The sequence below is a fragment of the Trachurus trachurus genome (genome assembly GCF_905171665.1).
Source record: "Trachurus trachurus genome assembly, chromosome: 22".
NCBI classification, from domain to species: Eukaryota; Metazoa; Chordata; class Actinopteri; order Carangiformes; family Carangidae; genus Trachurus; species Trachurus trachurus.
Genome location: NC_139907.1, coordinates 3,631,903 through 3,650,725, shown reverse-complemented (window position 1 = coordinate 3,650,725; position 18,823 = coordinate 3,631,903). Strand labels below are relative to the sequence as shown.

The 18,823-nt window shown below is 41.7% G+C and overlaps 1 protein-coding gene across 1 annotated transcript in view; it reads left to right on the top strand.

Moving 5' to 3' along the window:
* kcnh5b (potassium voltage-gated channel, subfamily H (eag-related), member 5b) overlaps window positions 1-18,823 on the top strand; it is a gene marked incomplete at both ends in the record, with an annotated part of 186,153 nt that overhangs the window by 104,628 nt on the left and 62,702 nt on the right. Inside the window, 2 exon segments of the mRNA XM_083998777.1 lie at window positions 13,092-13,291; window positions 16,918-16,977. Of these exon segments, the coding sequence (XP_083854903.1) occupies window positions 13,092-13,291; window positions 16,918-16,977 (260 nt within the window).

Sequence of the window (18,823 nt, the reverse complement as noted above, 5' to 3'; positions counted from 1 at the left end):
CCTAGAAATCTCCACTTCAGCAGCACTTACAGTACAGACAACCTTCCAGTTTGATCCCTTTCTATATTCTGAAGGTTTTTACAGAGGGGTTTGTTAATATATTATTCAAAAACTGATTTATACAGCATTTTATTCCTAAAAACAGGGCGAAATTTGATTTTTTTTTTTAAGGCTGGTGACAGTATTTTCTCATTTACAAAGTGATAAAAAGAGATATCCAAAATCCCCTCAGTAAAAACTTCTGACTCTAATATGTCAACAAAATGAAACAAGAATTTTGAAAGTAGCTTTATCCATTGGTCAGATTTCGGTTCTGGAAATGTATGCAAATTAGCGCATATTTCATTAGATATTGCCACATTTACATATTTAAACATAAAATTTGACAAAACTTGTAATACAAAAATTATATAAAAAATATTAGTCTTAATGTAAGTGATGAACTTGGGAAGTTTCATGGTGATATCTGTTAGTTACATTTTTTTACCCTATTCACCTGTAGTGTCTCCCCTTAAGTTTTTCGTTGTAAATGTACAGAGACAATAAATATCTTAATAAAACACATTTAGAACAAAAACAGAAAGAGGAAGTGAAATAAAAGAGAAAACAAACAACACTTAAAAATGATTTATTCCATACCAATTTGCATTTACTGTATGTTGTAGTAGCAAAGTGCTTCAACACAAAAATGCTGACATTTAAAAAACATATATACTTATTTATAGATTTCGGTCTTGCAGTTGCAGCCTTAAACTATTAAGTGTTTGAAATGATGTAAAACAATAGATTTAAATACAGTGAGTTTTATTTATTTATATTTAAAAATCACCATAATATGGATTTTTATCTCAGCTGTGAAGTCACTTAACGAAGCTTCGGGTCGAGGTGGACACACACATTTGTCACACATTAACCCCCTCACCCCCACCCCTCCCCTCCCCTTTATTCTTCCCCACCAGTCAATTCACTCCCTCCCAGAAACATCATTATCATTCCTCCACAGCACAGACTCATCTATTAAGTCGACCTAATGAGAAATAAACAGTGTGATGTTGGAGAAAACGATGAAAAAAGAAAAAAGAACCTTATTTATTTACTGAGCCAGAGTCACAATTACAGAAATGATTGATGTGGCTGGAGGAGGAGGAGGAGGAGGAGGAGGAGGAGGGGGCGGGGCCGTGGGGCCGCGGCCATGGCGACTGCAGCCAGGATGCCTCTGCAGAATTTCCAGTCAATATTTATTTGGAGACAATCAGCCAGAATGTTTTACTTTACCCACAGAGCGCTTGATGCACAATTACTGCTTGTCAAAGCGGATTTATACAGTAGCTGCTTTTCTTTTTCTTTTTTTCATGGGGCTTTGGACGGACTGACTGGCTCGCTCAGCGTGTTGGCTGGCAGAGCAGAGCAGAGCAGAGCAGAGCGCTGTGTGTCCTGTCACTGTGTAATGTGTTGTGATGCGGCCTGGATGCCGACTTGGCTCGCTGAGCGGCCGATGGACCGGGCTCAGTGGCTCAGTGGCTCAGTGATGGAGGTGGCTCCCGTCCTGTGAAGCCCCGGCTGCTTTGCTTTGTTCTGAGCTTGTGTGTGTGTGTGTGTGTTGCTATTTTGGGACTGTTTGCATCATAGGTGTGTTTCCAGGTTTTAACCAACAGGAGCTTGCGTGTGTGGACACATTCATATTCTGCAGAAATCTGAGCCTTCCTCAATGATTAGAGCCCATCGGCCATGTTTGGTAGCTGTGAGTTTTTTTTTTTTTTACTATGCTTTAACTCAGCTCCATGTGTCCCTTATCTCCAGCTCCAGAGTCCTCGTGCTGGTTAAATCAATGACTAGTAACTAGTTCCAGGGAGAATGGAGGCTCTCTGTCTTCTATAGCGTCTCTTGGCTGAAAACCAACCTTGTAAGATCACCGCCACTCAAATATTTGTTCTGAGACTGAAGAACATTACTTTTTTAGTCAATGTATATGTTCAAATTAGGGCCAATGGTGTGAATTTGTGGAAATATTTTTTTTATCCAAACTTTCTTTATTGGTTTTTTCACAGAACAGTCAGGATCTCAGTTCTTACAAATGACAATGGTTCCAAAACAGGTTAAAGATCCAATTCTTAATTTGTGGAAATATTGCTGAGAAATTTCTGGAAAAAATACTTTTTTTTTTTTTTTTTTTTAGAAAAAAGTGATGAAAATTTTCAAAAAAAAAAAAAAAGTAAAAAAAAAAAAATTCTATAAGAATTCCCAAAAAATATATAAATAAATAAGAATTTCTCAAAAAAGTGGTTAAATTTTCAAAAAGTTTTAATTTTTTTTTTAAATTAAGTGGTAAAATTTCTCAAAAAAAAGTTTGAAGAAAAATCTAGAAATAGTGGTTACATTTCTATTTAAAAGAGACGGAAAAAAAACTTTGAGAACCATTGAAATCAATGCCTTGTAACTAGTTCCAGGGAGAATGGAGCGTCTCTTGGCTGAAAACCAACCTTGTAAGATCAGAGCCTCCGACCCGGTGTCCCAGCTCTCGTCTCCATGGCGACACCGCCACACAAACGTAACGCGCTAACCCGTAACCCGTAATCTCTTGTTGATGACAGATAAGACTACACAGATATACACATGGTAACATGGTAGATGATAAATAACCTTATCGTTAATGTCTAAACATGTGGCTTAGTTTTACAGTGGTAGACATGGTGGTGCAGTAGTTACAGCTGTTGCCCTCACAGCAGAAGGTTTCTTCCTGTTGGCAGTTTGCATGTTCTCCCTCCTCTTGTGTGGGTTCCTCCAGGTTCTCCAGCTTCCTAAAGACGTGAGGTCGTCTTCAGTTTGTCTCTGTGTGTCCGTCCCGTGGCAGACTGGTGACCTGTCCTGGGTCATGACAGTGAGCCGATGGATGGATGGATGGATGGATGGATGGATGGATGGATGGATGGATGGATGGATGGATGGATGGATGGATGGATGGATGGATGGATGAATAGATCTAGACGTGTTGCTGTCAATCTTGTAGACAGATTTACCCTGAGAGAGTGTTCATGTTGAAATTATGCAAAATAAAAAGTAGTCTTGTGTTAATTGCAGTTAGATTTCCTTGTGCAAGAGTCAAAGATTTAAACTTACTGATGCACAAACACAATTCAGACACAAGTTTTATAGTATAAAAATCTGCAAACATGTTCTACTGTAAATATGCAGCTTTCATCAAAATCCTTGTTAAACAAGTCGGTTCAAAGTGATTAACAGTGGGTCATTCTCAATATCGGATCATTTATTGATTATTTTTTTATCCATTTATCTTGTGAAATGTCCTCATGAAAAGTTAAACTTCACTTAAACACTCAATTTGATACACGATAGAAAACTAAATTCCCACCTGATTCAGAATCAGATCATTTTGATGATTGTTGTCGTCGTCTTGTTCCTGGAGAGGCGGCGGCTGCTTCTTTATGTTTTGCATGTGACTAAGTGTGAGAGTCCTATGTGTGTGTGTGTGTGTGTGTGTGTGTGTGTGTGCGCTGCTTGTCTCCTCATGTAGCAGTGTGTGTGTGTGTGATGAATGTTTCCTGGGTGTCAGGGCTCCGGGCACTGACACTGTGTCTCCGGCCTCCTGCTGCTGGACCCACAGATTCCTGTCGCTCACACTCATTCACTCTGACAAATCCTCCTCAACTCCCGCGGCAGAGAGAGAGAAAGGAATAGAGAGAGAGAGAAAGAGATAAAGAGACGGAGAGAAAGAGGAAATAAATGACATGTAGGCGGCGGCCTCTGATCTCTGCGTCGGGGCGTCGTTATTGTCACATTTGAAACCAAACAGTCGTGTTGTTTGACCTCCTCTCAGGCTGTTTGACACTGATTTACCGTCTTTATGGAACATTTCATCATCAGCTCCGTCTCACTCTGACAGGAGAAGGTGAGCCGAGGTGAAGCATCACTTATTGATCGATCAGGAATTAAACACAACATCTAATGATTGAAATTAGATTTAAAAATTTTTAAAAAGGCGCCATAAACTTGTATAATTTTGCAGAAGCTGTCGTTTTTTACTACAAACATTGCTCTGACTCTCTGGTCGTCCGTAACCGACATCGCCGACCGACCGACCGTCTCAGCTGACGACATGTTCACTGACGCCCTGGAAATCTCCGGTCTCAGTCTGGCAGCACTTCAATAATCCGTTTCATCTGCAGCTCTCTAACTGAGCTGACGGCTCTGAGAGGAGAGACGCTGCCACCTGTCAACAGACTGAGGAAATTAATCATATCAATTTGTTTAATTAATCTGAATTAATCACAGATATTAAGATTGCACCAAATCATCACTTTACAGATACTTTAATGTTGAGTTTAACAGGATAGTTCACCCAAAATTCAAATTTCACTCATTATCTACTCACCCTCATGTGGACTAAGGGCTGGGAGAAGTTTCAGAGTCCTCCGTGGCTTCTCTGAGTTACAGCGGGGCTCCGTGCAGCACTGCATGTCCATATGACGGTTGCAAACAGAGCTCACTTTTCTTCGTCCAAAAAGACACACCAAAAAACATCCAAATACCTCCATACTGCTCGTCTGTAATGTCCCTATTGTATTGAAGCCCCGAAATGAGAAATAGTTCAGAAAAAAATTAAATAAGTCTATATTTTAAGCTTGTTTGTAGCCGAAGCTCCCAGTGTTGCTCTGCCGGAATCTCGCGTGATTTGCGGAGCTGTGAACTGGCTGTCAATGCAAATCACGCGAGATTTGCACTGACTCAGGCAAAGCAGTGAACTGAGACACTGGGAGTTTCAGCTACAAACAAGCTTAAAACATAGACTTTTTATACTTTTTCGGAACAATTTCTTATGTTGGGGCTTCAATACAAGAGGGACATTACAGAAGAGCACTATGGAGGTATTTGGATGTTTTTTGGTGTTGGATTCTGAATATTGAGCTGCACACAGTGTTGGTTTGTCCCCAGTGTCTATTAACCATTTCCTGTTGGACAGAGGAGAGACCACCGTCTGATTCCTCATCTGAACTGTCCCATTAAGACGCTTGTGACTGTGATGACTCAGCAGGATCAGAGAGTCTCCTCCTTTTGAAACATGAAACCACAGTTTGAGACTTCTTCTGGACAAGGACTGACACATTTACTGTAGGAATTAACCCACATGAGCAAGAAGAAGGCTAGTCTCCGTTCGGTCAAAGTGAATCTGGAGCTGGTGATTTTCCACTGAAGGAAGATAAATGGAAAAAGAGAGAACAAGTAAAATGTCCTGGAAAATGATTTCTCCTCCATCTGCTTCTGTCTTCACAAACACAACACACAAACAGTTTAGGAGATTTTGGCTGAATTTTCCCTTCAGTATTTTGCGCTTTTAAACAGAGACAGAAAAATATGTAAATGAGAACGACTTCATTATGAAGTCAGCTGTTTTAAAATGTTGTGTGTATGAGCACACAGAGGAAGAGAGAGAGAGAGGAAAACAAATGTGAAGAGCTGACGACAAAAGATGACATTAGACAAACTAATTAGTGTGTGACATCAGTGTAGATGTCCTGGAAAATGGTTTCAACAACAAGGCTGAACCCAAACTCAAGGAGTCGTTAGCATAAAGAAGTTGTGTGTATTTTATTAGGACATAATAACTGAGAGTGATGAGTCTCAAATACATCGCTTATTAATTTGAATCAAGGTAAAAAAAAAATCTGATCAATGTACATTTTTTCATGTTCCATTTTTGGATGTTTGGATGTTAACAATAGATCATAATTGTGGAAGCTTGGTCTTCAATTTACAAAATAGTGTTTTAATGTTTAAAGGGATAGTAGCATTTTTTAAAAGTGGGGTTGTATGATCTACAAATAGCCCCTAAGTACTTTAATTGCAGTAGAAGACTCTCTGCACTCCTCCCGTTAGCAACGCCAGCCCATAGCCCTGCCCAGAGATATACAGTGTTGTGAACAGACCCAAGGAAACGGCCTATATTTGCGGCCTAAAGGAGGTTTTACCTGAAAAAAAATACACAATTCCACTGTTCGCTATAATATAATTTTTTCCAGCCCTTCAAAGTGCAGGAAAAACGCAATTTTTATTTGGACCTAACCAACTGTTAGGAGTGCAGAGAGTCTTCTACTGCAATTAAAGTACTTAGGGGCTATTTGTAGATCACACAAGCCCACTTTTAAAAAAAATGCTACTATCCCTTTAACTTTGTGCCTTTTGGAGATCATTTCATCTTCCACGTGCTTTACATTAACAGACATGTTGAGCAAACTTTTGCATCATGCCACTGTACCTCAGTTTGCAGCAGGAATTTGACTGGGATGCATGTAAAAAAAAACAACAACAACATAAAACGTGGCTCATTTACAGGAGCCGTGTTTCTTCATGTAGCTGCTGCGTCACGGCCGAGCCCACGCTGTTTAACTTCCAGGTGATCTCCATGCAGGAGGCTCAGAAACTCTGTGGTAATGAGCGCTTAGCAACGACAGTCCAGTCCAGTCCAGTCCGGTGTAGGTACAGGAGAGAGAGCTGAGATGAGATCAGAGCAGCTATGAAGAGACCAAACAGCTCCACTGATGTGTTTTTATTCTCCGCTTTCCAGTGTTACAGTCAATTTAGAGACAAAGTTCCTGCAGAGCTGATCAGTCTCACTCTGACAGCGTCTGCTCTTCTACCCCCCACCCCCCTCCCCCTGAGGCAGCACCATCAACAGTAAATATGAGAAAATAAAGCTCTTCATCTGCTGCCCGTCACCCCCCCACCAGACTGAGATCAACACAGCCACAGGGGACAGAGCAGAGTTCAAATATAGTCGTGAGATGACAACTATCCACTTTGATTGAGCCGTCGACACTGGTAGGGTTCAGATGCAGACTGATGTGTGTTTGTGTTTGAAAGGGATAGTTCAACGTTTTGGCAAATTGGCCCATTGCCATAATCCCTATAGTCATAGCAGTAGGTTCGTTACCTTTAATTGTCGGTGCAAGCTATTTTTAGAACGGCGGAGCAGAGCCGTGAGCTGCTCAGAGCTACGCTACGGAGGCTCATGGGATTTCTTTGTTTCCCATCATCAAACTCATCAAATCCAACAACTCCACAATGCTCTGGTGGACAAGTTGTGACCTGCACATTCACCACGCTATGAGATAATAACACAACGTTACCAGACAGAGTTGTTTTAAAGGGAAATACAGAGACTGCTTGCTGAAAAACTGCACCCGACAGGAACGCACATCAGCTGTTTTGCATGAATTTCCCTCTAAAACAACTCTGTCTGGTAACGTTGTGTTATTATCTCATAGCGTGGTGAATGTGCAGGTCACAACTTGTCCACCAGAGTGTTGTGGAGTTGTTGGATTGTGTATTTGATGAGTTTGATAAATCCCATGAGCCTCTGTAGCTCTGAGCAGCTCACGGCTCTGCTCCGCCGTTCTAAAAACAGCTTGCACCGACAATTAAAGGTAAAGAACCTACTGCTATGACTATAGGGATTATGGCAATGGGCCAATTTGCCAAAACGTTGAACTATCCCTTTAAGTATCCAATCAGTCACACTGTTGCTATAAACCAGACGACGCCCTCGTGTGTGGAGGCAGCCGAGCCGGTGGGACTGTGTTTGTTTGTTGAGGTTGAGGTGGCTTGTTTTTATTTATTTTATGGCTCAGAGGTCGTTGGTTGTTGCTTTCTCTCTTTGTTGTGTTGGTTCTGGTTGGTGGATCAGGTTGACTGATCCTGTTACAGGTCTTTCATACGGCAGCGTTATAGTGACTCATCTGATTGAGGCGTTAACTGATCTGAATCCAGATCAGGAGCTGCTGCTGCTGCTGCTGCTGCTTCGTCTCTGCCAACATAAAAAAATTCAAAATATACAAAATATACTATATATGAAATGACGCCTCTTCTGTTGAAACCTTTTCTTCACTGTGTCCCAGAATGCACTGAGTGTAAGTCATAAAACTGTCATTTCAGCAGCTCTCAAGGCAGAAAACAGTTTATATCTCTCACAGACTCCTTGAAGATCTTGAAGAAATGACATAGATGAGAATGAGAAGTCCTACATATTTCCAAACCTTCACACAGACCGGAGCGCTGTTGAATCGGTGGTCAATATATATGAAGCATTTCAGAAGTCGTCGTACCACAACCACAAAATCCAATCACCCATTAGACAGCCCATAAATCTGATCTATCACCACTGTAGTTAAGGTTTGGTTGGGTTTACCTGCAAAATGTCAATCAATTCTGATGCTTTTTTCATTTCTTTTTGTTACTAAATGACAAATTTCACATTTACAAAACCACAAAAGGACCCATGGTTATGTTTGAGATGTGAAACTAAGTGATTTAACTTTCTAACCTCAACTGGATCAACAACATCAAGACATAAACTACTAAAAGTTGTGTAGAAGTTGCTGTGAACTCTCCTCCAGTGATGCTCGGTCGCATTTTTCTGTCATTACTTTGAGTTTCTTCAGTTTTCTTCTGTGAGTCGTGTTTTGTCTCTGGACCTGGTTCACACCTGACAGATGCTGATAATTATCCTCCTCCCGTCTTAACTCCGCCGACCTCTGCAGAAATAGAAAGTGTTTGTGTGTTTCAGTTTGTTCTCCTGCAGAAAGAAACTCCACGTTTGACTCGTTAGACTGAAACAACTCTGAGACGATGAAGAGGAGTGAACCTCTTCAAGTTCTCTACAAACACCGGGAGATTTGGAGTTGGAACCTCAGCTCAGTCACACTTTGAGCAGAGGTGACGGTGGCCGACCGCCGAGCCACCGAGTCGCCCAATTAGGGAGTGTACAGTAGCGCTTGCAGGTGAGAGCTTCAGTTCCAGCTCAGTAGTCGAGTCAAATGCTGCGTTCAAAACAACTCGGAGGTCGGAATTTCTGAAAAAACATGGCTACCCGAAGGAAGTTTGGCACATTGTGGCTCACCGCTGAATACGAAAAATATATGCCGCAGCAAATTCTGTTTTTTTAGAGGCAGATGAAGAGGAGAGGAGACGTTATAGCCTAGATAACAGTTAAACATTATTTCCGTTACATACGAGGACCACAATTTCACACAATACAACAATCACAGCTTAATATCGTATTTCATTATATACTGCAATAATAGGCCTACACAAAAAATATGCAAACCTCAACAAAAAACTTTTTACAATTTTTAAATTCTAACCGTTTAAAGTGATACGCCAACATTTTTTTTCGTGTTTTGCCTCACTCCCGAGTCCATGACCAGCAGATAGACACCATCCTTTCGACTGTGCGTGCAGTAACAAGGGAGATAGAGCCGTATCGCCCGTAATTAGCTTAGCTCAAACACTGGAAGTGTATGGGTAGTGTTAGCCTGCCTCCTACCCGAGCTGAAATCAGCAGTCAGAAGCTAATTTCATTTTAGTTATAAACTCTGTAAATATATCACTTTATCCACATTACAAACATTTTTAGGCGAGAAAGTAGCCGTTTAGATCAGCAGTGTGTCGTTAATTTGTCTAAATACCAGCTGTTTACAATTTTGTTCGGACGAATTCGGCGCTACTCAAGCTAGCCGTTGTGACCAACGCACTTCCGGTTACTTTCACAAAATAAAACACCCGTTGCCCTTTACATACAGAAAACCATGACGATAGAATTTGTGCTTTTACTTTGAAACAGGAAGCTAACCTACCCTCGATGTAGCTAGCTTGAACCAAAATAAAGCGTCTTTGCATGAACCCTCCGTTTTGACCGATCTCGTCCCGTTAGCGGCATTTGACCGCTCAAGATGCCTTACCGGAGAGTTTTGTCAGCTCTGAGACGAAGATCGGCCCGCCGGTTTCTGTTTAGAGTTGCTGAAGAGTTTCTCTGATGACTTTAGGTGGAGGCAGGCTAACACTACCCATACACTTCCAGCGTTTGAGCTAAGCTAATTACGGGCGATACGGCTCTATCTCCCTTGTTACTGCACACACAGTCAAAAGGATGGTGTCTATCTGCTGGTCATGGACTCGGGAGTGAGGCAAGACATGGAAATCTTTTTTGGCGTATCCCTTTAAGACAAGGGCCGCCATGTTTTGATGTTGTCGTAATGTCAAGTTGGAAATTCGTAGCTCTGAAATGACACCCGAGTTTCCGACGCTGTTCAATTCATTTTTTACAACTCAGAGCTCGTTCTTTTTCCGACTTCCGAGTTGTTCTGAACGCAGCAAAAGTTTATCAGCTGACAAGGTCCTGGAAAGGTCCTGGAATGATCCTGGAAAGATCCTGGAAAGCAGCAGAGTGAAGGTGCTGAGCCGGAGCAGCAGTGTTTACCTCGGTGCTGCTGACACACACACCACCTCTGTTCTGTCTTTTCCTTTTGTTTCTGTCTCTTCTGTGAGACACTTTCTTCTTCATCGTTCTCATATACACACACACACTTTATCTGGAAGACGCAGTCGTCTCGTCTCTCCCACATCAACCACACGTTCTCTCTCATTTTCTCTCTCACCTCCCTGAACCCTCCACCTCCCACCACCAATCCACATTTTTCAAACCCAGAAGTCTTGTTATTTCTTCTCTCCTTTTCTTTTGTAATTTTTTTTTTATTGGCTGGGAGGATGAGGATGAGGATGATGAAGAGGAGGTGGTGGTGGGGTACAGGGAGAACTATTTCGAGTGAGGTCTCTATGGAAACAGTAGAGTAGCAGAAGCAGGGTAAAGAGGAGGCTGACAGCTCGGCTCGGCTCGGCAGCGACGACGCACAACGACTTTAAGTTCAAAAGGAGGGAAACACTCGTCCTCCTGATGCCTCGATACGCTCGAGACATCTTCAATATATGTATCATTTTTGCATGTTTTAGACGTGAATTAACAGTTTCCATCCCCCTCATTAGATTTACAATAAAAACAAACAACTCTTTTCAACAAAAGTACAATTATCTGTCGTTTGTTGCATCATCCACTCACTGACCTGTTGCTAGGTGGTTAAAGGAATAGTTCACCAAAAAATGAAATGAAGAATACTCTGGAGTAGTTTTTTATTCCTCAAAGTGCATCTGGAGACCCGGGAGGCCGGTTCCTAGTCCAACGAAAACTTTATATGAGAGTAATAATAGTGCCCGACACAAAAACGTCCATAAAACTACACAAAAACCATTTAATATTCCTCCACACTGCTCGTCCACTGCAATCCAAGTGTCCTGAAGGGAGATAGTCCAGAGTTTACTGGAAACAACGTCATTTAAGACATTTTTACAGCCTAAACAGTCCTGGATTGAATTTGCCTGGTGCACGCGGACGTGACCGGACTTGCCTCAATGACGTTGTTTCCAGTAAACTCTGGACTATCTCCCTTCAGGACACTTGGATTGCAGCGGACGAGCAGTGTGGAGGAATATTAAATGGTTTTTGTGTAGTTTTATGGACGTTTTTGTGTCAGGCGGTATTACTCTCATGTAAAGTTTTCATTGGACTACGAACCGGCCTCCCGGCTCTCCAGATGCACTTTGAGGAATAATTGAATTTCATTTTTTGGTTAACTATTCCTTTAATAACGTGTTGTTGATTTTTTAGTTGTTGCATTCACTTTACTTGGGGGTTCAGGTGAGTTTCTAGGGTGTTACGATAGGATAGGACAGACTTAATTGTCCCAATGGGAAATGTGTCTTGGACTTTACAGTGAACAGTTGTAAAAAGACGACAACATACATCCAGCAGTGGAACAGCTGTGTTGATTTGCTGAGTCGTAGGTTAATAGGTTGTTACTGGGTGTTTGCTAGGGCATTCCCAGGTGTTTAGAGTTGTTGAAAAGTGCTTTTTATAAACAACTGTCAAACAAATTCTTGCACAGCATCAGAATGTTTATAACAGTGGATGGAGATGAAGAAAAAGAAGAAGACAATAATATAAAATTGTAAAAAAATATGGAAGATGTGATGTCGTATTGTCAGAGTCATGATGATTTCAGAGCGCTGCAGGCAGGGCAGGGGGTGGTTTGTGTGTGTTTGTTGAGTATTTATCGTAAATAAAAAAAAAAAAACCCAGGCACTCAGATGAATCACTATGTCGAAGGTTTCTTATCTATTCATCTGTTTGTGTATTTTAAAGTGTAGATCTACGACCCGTCCACTCTCATGACTCACAGCCTCTGACGGACCGTGATGCTTCGTCACTGTCGTTGCACCGACATCACTCTGTGTTCACTTCTCTCCCTCAAAGTGCTTTCACAGATTCATTATTCTTTATTTATTTGGCTTCCCATTAGCCTCCACAAAGTGGTTGCTGGATGTGTGTGTGTGTGTGAGTGTGAGTGAGTGTGAGTGTGTGTGTTCCTGTCAAAATAATCACTTTTATGAAAGGCTTTAATGAACCGTGTTTTATGGAGCATTCATAAAGCAACAAGAAGAATGAAAAGGATAAAAACGAGAAAGAAAAACACAACTTTAAAGGGATAGTTCAACATTTTGGCAAATTGTCCCATTGCCATAATCCCTATAGTCATAGCAGTAGGTTCATTACCTTTATTTGTCAGTGCAAGCTATTTTTAGAACGGCGGAGCAGAGCCGCGAGCTGCTCAGAGCTACGCTACGGAGGCTCATGGGATTTTTTGGTTTCTCTCATCAAACTCCTCAAATACACAATCCAACAACTCCACAACGCTCTGGTGGACAAGTTGTGACCTGCACATTCACCACGCTATGAGATAATAACACAACGTTACCAGACAGAGTTGTTTTAGAGGTAAATTCATGCAAAACCGCTGATGCGCGTTGCCTTCAGGGACAGTTTTTCATCAAGCAGTCTCTGCATTTCCCTCTAAAACAACTCTGTCTGGTAACGTTCTGTTATTACCTCATAGCGTGGTGAATGTGCAGGTCACAACTTGTCCACCAGAGCGTTGTGGAGTTGTTGGATTGTGTATTTGATGAGTTTGATGAGAGAAACCAAGAAATCCCATGAGCCTCCGTAGCATAGCTCTGAGCAGCTCACGGCTCTGCTCCGCCGTTCTAAAAATAGCTTGCACCGACAATTAAAGGTAACGAACCTACTGCTCTGACTATAGGGATTATTTGCCAGATGTTGAACTATCCCTTTAAGACATGACTCCAGTGTGTGTGTGAACTGACGGTATCTCCTCTGTCTTCCTGTGCAGCTCTGCTCTACGCCACCATCTTTGGAAACGTGACCACCATCTTCCAGCAGATGTACGCCAACACCAACCGCTACCACGAGATGCTCAACAACGTGCGCGACTTCCTGAAGCTCTACCAGGTTCCCAAGGGCCTGAGCGAGCGGGTGATGGACTACATCGTCTCCACCTGGTCCATGTCCAAAGGCATCGACACAGAGAAGGTACGTACTATGATCTGATCTGATCTGATTCAGTTCTGTTTGGTCCCACGGTCATTGAACACACCAGGAAGAAAAGGAAAAAGTACCACCCATGAAAGAATAACATCAAGCCTCCACTGAAGGACTGAAAGATTAAACACACTCTCATTATTCTCCTCCACGCTCTGCATCTATCATTTATCTTTCGGCATCTAGATCTGACTTTAACAGGAGCTCTGATCAGATCAAACACACCACACGCACACACACACACACACACACACACACACACACACACACACACACACACACACACACACACACACACACACACACACACACACCACACACACACACACACACACACACACACACACACACACACCTCACACACAGCAGCACTGAAGCCATTAATGACGCTCTGCATCACCTGCAGCTCTCGGCTCTGAGCTGCGGAGACACAAGCAGCAGCTAATAAAAGCAAACACACATTAAAAAACAGCTTCAATTCTCTTCAGTACCGCTTCTTCTTTGTGTTTCGTCTCCTTTTACCAGTGTTAATCTAAATATCAAACTCTCCCCCGCAGCCTTAAAGGGATAGTTCAACATTTTGGCAAATTGGCCCATTGCCATAATCTCTATAGTCATAGCAGTAGGTTCGTTAACTTTAATTGTCGGTGCAAGCTATTTTTAGAACGGCGGAGCGGAGCCACGAGCTGCTCAGAGCTACGCTACGGAGGCTAATGGGATTTCTTGGTTTCCCATCATCAAACTCATCAAATACACAATCCAACAACTCCACAACGCTCTGGTGGACAAGTTGTGACCTGCACATTCACCACGCTATGAGATAATAACACAACGTTACCAAACAGAGTTGTTTTAGAGGGAAATGCAGAGACTGCTTGATGAAAAACTGTCCCTGAAGGCAACGCGCATCAGCGGTTTGCATGAATTTACCTCCTAGTTTGGTGAGGGAAACCAAGAAATCCCATTAGCCTCCGTAGCGTAGCTCTGAGCAGCTTGCAGCTCTGCTCTGCCGTTGCAAAAATAGCTTGCACTGACAAATAAAGGTAACGAACCGACTGCTATGACTATAGGGATTATGGCAATGGGCCACTTTGCCAAAATGTTGAACTATCCCTTTAACGCATGATTTCTGACTCTGTTTATTGTCATGTTGCGTCTCTCCCGTTATGAGAGCAGCAGCTCCACTCTCAGTGCAGGTGTCAGGTTTTTCTTTGCTGACTAGTGAAACTGACCGATCATAAAACTCCTGACATGACTCAGCAGCTGTGAGAACCTCAGCACCGACTCATCAGTTTCACATAATATTAATAATTCCCTGGGTTTTTTTTTTTCCATGTTTTAGTTTCAGCATCACACGCCTCTCCCTGATCAATCCTATTTTTGTAGTTTTGCTCGAGATAATTAAACCCAGTCGAGGAGACATAAGGCGAGTGTGGTGCCCACCCTCAGTATAAATACCCCGCAGTCAGAGCTGGGGCCAATTAGTGGGTACTTTTTGTCACTTTGGAAGCGGTTACACGGTTCTCAGTCAGCTGTTTATCTGAATACACACCCAAAAAAAATAAAACCCTCAGAAAACACAGGCTCAGCTCTGCTAATAATCCTCTGCTTTAAATAAAGCGTTGTGTAGAGAGTGTACACAGGCTTTCACATGATTTCTTGTTCCCCTCGGTAGATTTTGTTCATATTTAATAAGGCGGGATTGCATGCAGGAAGGACAGACCGGCTAATATTTTGTTTTCTGTTTTACCTAAATGCTTCAGTTAATTAGGCTGGATTTCAGAGTGCGTGTAATGAGCCGGACAAAATGATTATAATTTAAAGTTTAGCCTCTTTGGCAGACGATTGTCTCGAAAAGGGACTTAATGAATGTAATGGCTAAATAAGCCTGAATTTTAAAAAAAAAACGAACAAAGTGCAGACGCTAAGCTGCAGTAAAGCTGGTGGAGAAAAACAGAGAGCGAGAAAAATCTCATTCTGGTTCTGGTTCTCTGATCCAGGACCTGTGGAACCAGGTGTCAGAGGACTGGGTTGGTTCAGATGGAACAAAGGCGATCATCACATTTCTAATCGGGGTGGAGGTGGGGGTGTTGAAAAATAGGAGTCTTATACAACCTCAGAGGTGAGAGCAAACATCAGAGAGGTGAGAAGTGACAGAAAAAGGTGTCGACTGCAGCTGGAGTCAGGATATCGTGGACAGGATTATATTAGGGCTGGGGTCAAATTCATATCGATCTTCATTTGAAAGACCCGACATCGATTCATAAAATCCTTTAAATCTTTACAATCCTTTAAAGGAGACACATTATGCTTCTTTTCCACAAATTAAAATAGTTCCCAGGTGTCTTAAAGACATGTCTTCGGTCAAAATCCCCCAAGGATCAAACATCACAGCTCTTTTCATCCTCTCTAAACAGCCCTGTTCAGAACGGCTGGTTTCAGTGCCTGTCTCTTTAAATGCAAATGAACCGCTGCTGGCCCCGCCCCTTCTATCAGTACCTGTACTCACAGGTAGGGGTGGTTTTATGCAAAATCGAAAACTAATGACGTTATTGTCAGACAACTGAGGGAACAGCTCGTAAAACCACATGGATTTCAACCTAGGGAGCCTGCACATACAGATTTTTTTTAAAGAGCCTTCAAAAAGTGATATATCCATAATACGTCCCCTTTAATGTATACTTTTTCCTGTTTCCTCTGTTAGTCTCGCAAGATAGAAATCTGTGGACGTGATCATGCTGCTGTTTACATTTTGTTATGTCCAGTCACTGCCGAAATATGCTCATTGATTGCAATACTTGAGTTATCACCCATGTCTGCACTGAAGACTGGCACTGTTTACTTCTGTGGTGGGTCACGTTAAATATATGTGCATTGATGTTACTGCTTTTGGGTAAGTTTTTAATGTAAACATTAATATTTTTAATAATGTGTCAGGTTAAAGAGTAACCTACAGCAATTAGTTCTGTGCAAATCTCTTTCATAACTGAGCAAAACTGGTTTTAAAACTGAAATATTTCTAAATGAATCAATATTGAATCGAATCGGGACCTTGTGAATCAGAATTTAATCGATTTAGTAGAGCAGTAGTGATGCCAAGCCCTAGACATGACAGTGTTGCAGCTCAGCAGCTCCAAACTCTACAGGAAATAGTGCAAATATTCAATTCTGAACTCAAGCTCCATTAAACTAACTCCTCTGATGCTCTGAACTGTATCACACAGATTTAAAATCCGTATCTGTCGAGCCTCAAGTCTGAAGCCGAGTCGACGTGGCCAGGAAGTCCTAGATGCGCTAATGAAGCCGGTGTGGTTCAGCTAAAAGCCCCGGAACAGCTGGAAAATTCACCGGGTTTTTACATGATAGACGGTGGATTTACATCATCTGACGTTTGTTTTTAACTCTAAGAAATAAGATGGTGAACTCACAGGGACCAGCAGAGAGTCACAGAAACCACAGAGAAACTGGTGAATCGGCGCCGCTGCAGTGATTCATCAAAGAGGGAAATAAAAGTTCTTACTCTGCAGCCTTTGTTGTTGGGTTTTTTATTGTCTTTATTTATTTCAAATGCCAAACAGAGCGTCACTCTCTCTCTCTCATGTGTTTCTGTCCTCCAGGTCTTATCCATTTGTCCCAAGGACATGCGGGCTGACATCTGTGTCCACCTCAACAGGAAGGTGAGTGTCTGGTCTCTAACACTCAGCAACTTAGTCTGACACAAATGTAAATATTATAACGAATCTTGATTTTTGGGGTTCTTTCAGATACCAAAAAATTGTCTGAATCTGAACCAATACAGAATCCTCCTCCCATCAATGAGCCATACAGTAAACACATTATACAACTATTATAAAGAACATCACACTTTGTCTTCCCTTTGTAAATTTAAAAAACAATGGGAAACAACTTTCACCACTATTTTGCATTATGCTCACACTCAGAACATCACAGAACATTTAAGCTTCAAGCCATTCAGGATACAGGCTTTAGTAATTTTTCTCATTCAAAACAAGAAAGAAAAAAAAATAGTAAAATTATTTCCACAGCAGAGAAAATATCTGCCTCTCAGTATTATTCTATGTGTTACTTATGCCATGTTTACAGGTTTATGTTAAAATAACAGATAAGGTTTGTTGGTTTAAAATTGCCACGATAGCGATGCTAATTTCCATTAGCCCGTCTATGATGTTTTCCATTATGTGTTAGCATCAAGCTAGCAGACTTTATATTTAGTTTGTGATAATGACGGTGCTTTGAACGTTGTCATTCAGTGAGGGCAGGATATTGTTTGTAAGACTTCCCAGAAACTGAACCTCAACAAAAGCCCCAAATTCTTTCAAATCCAAAACTTAAATATTTAATGTAAATATTCACACATACAGAGGCTTAAACAAAGCTGAAACAAACAAACAAAAAACTCCCGGGGCATTTAATATTTATTAATAGAGACATTTGGAAGCACTTGGATAAAAGTTAACTAAGAATAAGAGCTGATGATGGGATGGTGACCGTGTCCTTGTGCACTGACCACAGTCTCTTCACCATCTTATCACTGTGATGTTGGATTTCAGGAGCAGGACGTTGGCTCCCTCTCCCTCCTCTGAACATGCACAGGCCTCGGTCTTACATAAGGAAGCGGAGGCTCGCTGTGCTCAGACGCTGCCGGGCTTCACTTGACACGACTGATCTGATTCGATCCCCCAAAAAAACTTTGGCAGGCTGGAACTGCTGCGCTGGCATTGGACCAAGGACACCTTTCTTAGTTGTGTAACTGTGCTGCGTGCGAACCGCCTTCAATGACAGACACTCAGAACAGACTATAATCAACCCTGTCATTCAGTGCAGATGATTCTCCATTATCTCCGTCTAGAATAACTCTTTTACAGTGGATCTACAAGGATGTTTGATGGTGGTGATGCAGCACTGAAACCAGGGCAGGACAAACAGTTATAATAATCTAGGTGAAGGCTGGAGTAGAGTAAAGATAGACGTCCTGTTAGTCAGAGAAACAGATCTGCTTTTATTTATTAATGAAGAATTGTGGTGCAACTGATGCTCATCTAGTTCAGATCCCAGAAAAAAAACTCAAAAATTAAAATCAAAAATGATAATTTGCACAAAACTCATGTTTCTCTCCAGTATCTGTCAATAATGTATATCTTTTTTTTTGCATGTAAGAAGACACTGTTCCTCAGAGTTTACAGTAAATCAGCTCCTTTAGCAAAGAAAACAGAGCAAATAACACGTTAAGTCCATCAAAGTAATTAAAGGGATAGTTCAACATTTTGGCAAATTGGCCCATTGCCATAATCCCTATAGTCATAGCAGTAGGTTTGTTACCTTTAATTGCAGAGCGGTCATCAAATACACAATCCAAGTTGTGACCTGCACATTCACCACGCTATGAGATAATAACACAACGTTACCAGACAGAGTTGTTTTAGAGGGAAATTCATGCAAAACCACTGATGCACGTTGCCTTCAGGGACAATTTTTCATCAAGCAGTCTCTGTATCCAGAAGA